We start from the raw sequence: 5,388 nt of genomic DNA, 5'->3' as shown, positions 1-5,388 counted from the left end.
CATAATGAATTGTTATTTTATAAATTTTTTATTAATACTATTCTTAATTTTTTGAATACTGTATATAGCTGAAGTTAAAATTATTATTCAAAACAATAATTATCATAAAAACATTAATAAAATAAATGTTTATAGAAAAATTAATATAAAATATTTATGAAAAAAAATATAAAAGAAACTTTCTGGAAGAAAATATAAAAGACATTTACTCATAATATAATGCTGCTCATAATTTTTATTATTGAGCACCTAGATATGTTCACATATTTTAGTTAAAAAGTTAAAATTAAATTTGGATATTATTTATGATATTTGAGATCATTTTAATTATGGTAGAAATTAACTTTATTAATTCATTTATAACACTTACTTCATTTAAGTTATGCATAAGAATTTTTATAACGAATACTTTTTACACTTATTATACAATAATAACAACATTTTTTTGTACGATTACATCATTACATACACTATTATAGAATTCTTCCTACAAAATGCAATATCAGAATTTTTATAGAATGATGATAATTACAGCACATAATAGATATTTGTACATGTCTATAAGGATTTGTATAGAAAAATATATACCACTCTGTAAATTATGAAATAATGAAATTTTAACAAATAATGTAAAACTCTGAATTTACCATTGATCGTATTTTGTTATATTTATTATCTGAAACCATAAAAATCCAGTTTTCATTAAAAAACTCATAAAAAAGTAAATTTGAATATAATTATATATTTTTAAATCATATATTTTAGTTTACCAACTGTTTTATTCTTTGATAATCAATGGCAATTTTTCATTTTTTCTTGCTTTTTTTGTTGAATCCATTCTTGTACTCTATGTTGAAGTTCAATATTTGATTTTACCATATCCATAGTAAGAGGAGATCGATTAAATGGATCAGTTTGATCACTTAATAAATGCCTAAATAGTATTAATAATATAATTATACATATTTTATATAAAAATGCTTTGAATAAACAAAAAAATTCTAACCTTGCGATAGTTTGGCGATCTATAGTTATCTTTGATGATGGAAGAATGACAGGATCTGTCATTAATGTAGACATAATTGGATCAAGAAATTCATCAGGAGCATCAATTAAAATTTCATCTTCTTCTTTTTTATGACTTGCAGCTGCTTCTACATTTTTTGCAAATTGATCTAAATCGCCTAATATACCTACGCCACCGATACGAACTAAAATTTCATAATTATAAAAATTATATATGAATTGTAACATATTTTGTATATTTGATATTTTCCAGAAATAAAGATATAAATACTTACCAAGAACATTGTCAGCTAATTTGAAAAGTTCTGAACTGTATGAACGACCATCTTGCGAAACAGCAAGCGTAAAAGATTCATTTTGACTAAGATTTATATAAATTTCGCATATATTTAATACTAAATTTGCTGGATTGAAAGCATATTCTTTTTGACCATTGACCTAAAAAAATTAAAATTTTATATTAAAATACTTTATTTACATAAATTTTAAAACTGTATAATTTAAATAAAAATATAATTTTTAATTGTAATTTCTACCTTAAGATTTTTTTTGTTTGGTCCAACCAATTGAAGCAATAAATAATTAAGCATTGAAGCAATACGATCCACCATTGTTGGATGACAAAAGATGGATTTTATTTCTGTAGTTAACATTTTTAATGTATATATAGTTTTTCTACCTAATATATTATCAAATCGAGCTATCATTCCAAGATGTAAAAGATAATGAGCCTGTTGATCACGTTCATGTTGTGGTAGTTTATTCCATTCTCCACTTTCCCTTTTAATTGAAATTATTTTTCATTAATTTTATTTATCAAATATAAAATTTATAAAAACTTAAAAATTAGAATTATCTATTAATATTATTGAATAAATTATATATACCTCGCTTGAATTAACTGTTTTAATTGAGCCATGGTTGAAAGTGCTTCATCTAATAAAAAAACTGCATCATTCATCAAAAGATTTATAAAACGCAAAAATAATGGAGGTTGAGCTGCTTCCATATTGGTTTCTGCTTCTTCAGCTAAAGAACTTTAAAATAGAACTTTAAAATATTAAATTATATTTTAAATAAATTATTATAAAATACTATTTAATATATTGGAATCGATAAATTATTTTTTTTATAAAATATAAAAGTAACAATGAATGAGTAATAATAACAGTATATTATTTTTATTCTTTACTTACATAAAATTATTACGATGTTCTGGCAGTTTCCATAAATATTCCATAACAATATACATTGGTCGTCGATAATTAAATTTTTGTTCAAATTGTACGCTTTGTCCAGTCATTTCAATGCTTACAAATACTTTAAGTAAATTTGGAACAATCTAAATACATAATAAATAACAAAATAAGATTTTTTATGGAAAAAAAATTCTATTTTATGAATTTTGATAATTACATACATATTGTCTATATGGATGTGTAATAAATAATTGTTCTCTATGGAATGTCCCTATAATTGGTGTTACAGGGCTCATAGTTTCATCGGTTGTAGGTAAAAGAGCCTCTAAAGCTTCTGCCAGACGAGCACGTAAATGAGGATTATATAAACGTTGTTGAGATTCCATTAATACTATTATCTAATATAATATAATATACCAATTATTTTATTAAATCTTATTTTTCAATATTATATTATTATTAGTTTACCTCTGAAAGCACAGGTGTAAGAAAAGCCGATCCTTGTTCTTCAAAAATATTTGGATTTAAACGGCGTAATAAATACAAAAATCGAATAGTATTTTCTATTACGAATTCAGGAATGCATCTATATGTTAAACGATAGTATTAAATATTAAAAATAATTATTATTATAATTTAGAAAAAGTAAAATACCTCAAAGTATCTGGAACAGTTTCTGGTAAAGGAAACGTTACCACTTTACATTCTTTTGGAATGTAATCATTTTGTTCATTTTCTCCAATTTCATTCAAATATACTTGTACTAACCAAAATGCTGTTGTTGCATGAAATTTTGCTAGAAGTTTTAACATTTCTGGTAATAAAATACTTGCTCTCAGAGATAAATATCTAAAATTCAAAATATAAATTATGTAATAAATATATAAATTATACTATATAAATTTCTTTTGATAGTATTTGTATAGAAAAAAAAAATATTTTTTTTTATTTTTATTAAAATATATACTTGGTCATTTCTTCTTCCATACGTTGAGTTATCATTTCAAATACTTCTGATCTTCCACCATTCTGAGCATCCTGATATACTCTTTGTATTCTTAGCAAATCTTGATTTGCTCTACAAATTTTTAATTTAATTACTTTAACTTTTAATATTTTTAATTTTTATTATAAATTTTAATTAAACACAAATAAAAAGATTTACAAACCTTAAAAGTTTATCTAATACTACTCTATATCCAAGATCTAATGCTCTATGAGTTAAAAAGAAGCATTCTGTAGTAAATCCAAATGTCTTTGCCACTGGTCTAGCACCACCTTCTGATGTTGGTATCAAACAAGTTTCTGAGGTCATTCCTTTTAAATGTATAATTGAATTTATACATTCATCCTGATAATTTTTATAAAATATCATATCATTTAAAATTTAATAAATAATCTTAAATATAATTCATAATATAATAAATTAACTTACATCTGCAGCGCAATATGTTGGATCAATTTTAGGCACTTTGGAATCATTTTGTTTAATGCAAAATGGTTGACAAAGACGCAATAGCACATTTCCTAAATTTAACATAAAACCATCAGAGACACATAACATTGAGCTAAAATTCACATCATTTTGAGCATTCCAAATTTTCCCCCTATTTGCATTAGAATGAAGACAATTGCCTATCCATTGTAAAGTTAAATGACGAACTTCTGATGAACACTTTAATAATAAGTGAAAAACTTTTTGTAATGATTCATTTAATGCATCTAAGACTGTCCAAATATTTCCCTCAATAGTAGCTGAAGTCTTAAAAAAAAAATATTAAATAAATATTTTTATAAATAAATTTTATAAATAATTTTATTCATTTTTTTTATAGCTTACCAATTGCAATGGTTTTTCAAAAAAGTAAAATGGTTCTTCTATTGTTTTTGGTAAACAACTTAAATTAAAAAGTGCACCTAATAATGTATCTGCATATGCTCGACCTTGATTACTTTTAGGAGTACTATGATTAATTAGTAATTTAGCTAAAGGTTCTATTGAAGAAAAAAGATTTAATATAGTAAACCAATATTGACGAAAAAGAACAAGATTACTTTGTGCTGCCTCTTTATAAATTATATCAAGAATAGGATTAAAAGATACAGCTATTGCATCTGTAGCATTTTTCTCATTTTCAGTTTGTAACTCCAATATAATACCATTAATAAATGATAAAAATTCTGATTTGAGTTCAGTTCCATTCATACATAATGCAATAAATTGATTGTGAATCTATAAAAATTAAAAGAATTAAATTGTATTCTTTAAATTTATTGTAATTGACTTTATTAAATACACATACTTTTTGTTCTTCAAATAATTCTGGTTCCTGTAATGCAACACTTGTATTTTGCAATATAACTTGATTTATTTTACAAAGAATATTAGAAAATTCTGATTTATTTTGATATTTTTGTAATCGACAATAACTTTCAAACAAATAAGGTATTACTTGTTTTTCTATTGTATGAGAATCAGTAAAAAGAGAATTTTCAATGGGTACTAATTTGGATTCTAAATCAGATAACATTAATCGTTCAAAAACTGCTTGTTCGATTGAATCAACATTAACGAAAATCAATCTACATTTTTGATGTTCATTTGCTTCAATTCTATGTAATGTTATACCAAGTATATCACCAAGAAGGCAGTTAACCTGATTATTGATTTTAGAATCTTTGGAATCTTGAAAATTTATGGTTCCCGTAATATTGTCAATGTTTTTATTCTCTAGTTGTGCAACATGATTAACTTTATTATTTTCGTTGATATTAGTCTGATTCTGAGACGAGAATGATACGGCATCGTTGATAGTTGAAAACAATCCAGCAAATGGATTGTTATTTACATTATCGCACATGGTTTTTTCTTAAAACTCAATCACAATTGTAGTAAACATAATTAATCTAAAAATAAATTATTATGATTTAATTTTCAACCTAAATGTATCACAAAATAAAGTAAAATATTCTCCTACACACTATCCTATTCGTTCCGTCACACAACGTGCATATATACGCATGCGCAAAAGTGATAGATAAATTGAATTTCTATGAATTTCTATGAGTTATCATTTCTATCGTTATTTTTATTATCGAATTATAAAATAAATTGAATGTTATTATTTTTTATTTCTTTTTTTTTAAATTTTTCAAATCAAAA

General features: G+C 23.7%; 1 protein-coding gene across 7 annotated transcripts; it reads right to left on the bottom strand.

The window, feature by feature from the left end:
- Window positions 1-327: 327 nt before the first annotated feature.
- On the bottom strand, window positions 328-5,337 carry LOC107997998 (ubiquitin conjugation factor E4 A). Of its 7 annotated transcripts, none has more exons than XM_062087255.1 (16): window positions 5,204-5,337; window positions 4,529-5,132; window positions 4,066-4,458; window positions 3,661-3,987; window positions 3,395-3,576; window positions 3,193-3,303; window positions 2,880-3,074; window positions 2,694-2,811; window positions 2,447-2,623; window positions 2,223-2,368; window positions 1,914-2,063; window positions 1,563-1,806; window positions 1,302-1,464; window positions 1,007-1,211; window positions 771-934; window positions 328-676 (listed from the first exon to the last, which is right to left on the bottom strand). In XM_062087255.1, exons 2-15 carry the CDS (start codon window positions 5,084-5,086, stop codon window positions 793-795), a joined length of 3,111 nt encoding a protein of 1,036 aa, XP_061943239.1. In that variant the 5' UTR covers window positions 5,087-5,132; window positions 5,204-5,337; the 3' UTR covers window positions 328-676; window positions 771-792. The 7 variants fall into 7 exon arrangements, with proteins under 7 accessions (XP_061943239.1, XP_061943251.1, XP_061943245.1 ...); XM_062087267.1 differs by having other exon boundaries at window positions 775-934; XM_062087261.1 differs by having other exon boundaries at window positions 5,208-5,272.
- Window positions 5,338-5,388: the final 51 nt, after the last annotated feature.

This window comes from Apis cerana, linkage group LG1 (genome assembly GCF_029169275.1).
Source record: "Apis cerana isolate GH-2021 linkage group LG1, AcerK_1.0, whole genome shotgun sequence".
Taxonomy (NCBI): Eukaryota; Metazoa; Arthropoda; class Insecta; order Hymenoptera; family Apidae; genus Apis; species Apis cerana.
This window is presented reverse-complemented; position numbering and strand designations above follow the sequence as displayed.

Coding starts and splice junctions, on each gene's coding strand:
- LOC107997998 (XM_062087241.1), bottom strand. CDS start 5,086: ATGTGCGATAATGTAAATAACAATCCATTTGCTGGATTGTTTTCAACT. Junction 2,369..2,446: donor CACATCCATATAGACAATAT/GTATGTAATTAT, acceptor TTATGTATTTAG/ATTGTTCCAAATTTACTTAA. Junction 1,807..1,913: donor AAACAGTTAATTCAAGCGAG/GTATATATAATT, acceptor TTCAATTAAAAG/GGAAAGTGGAGAATGGAATA.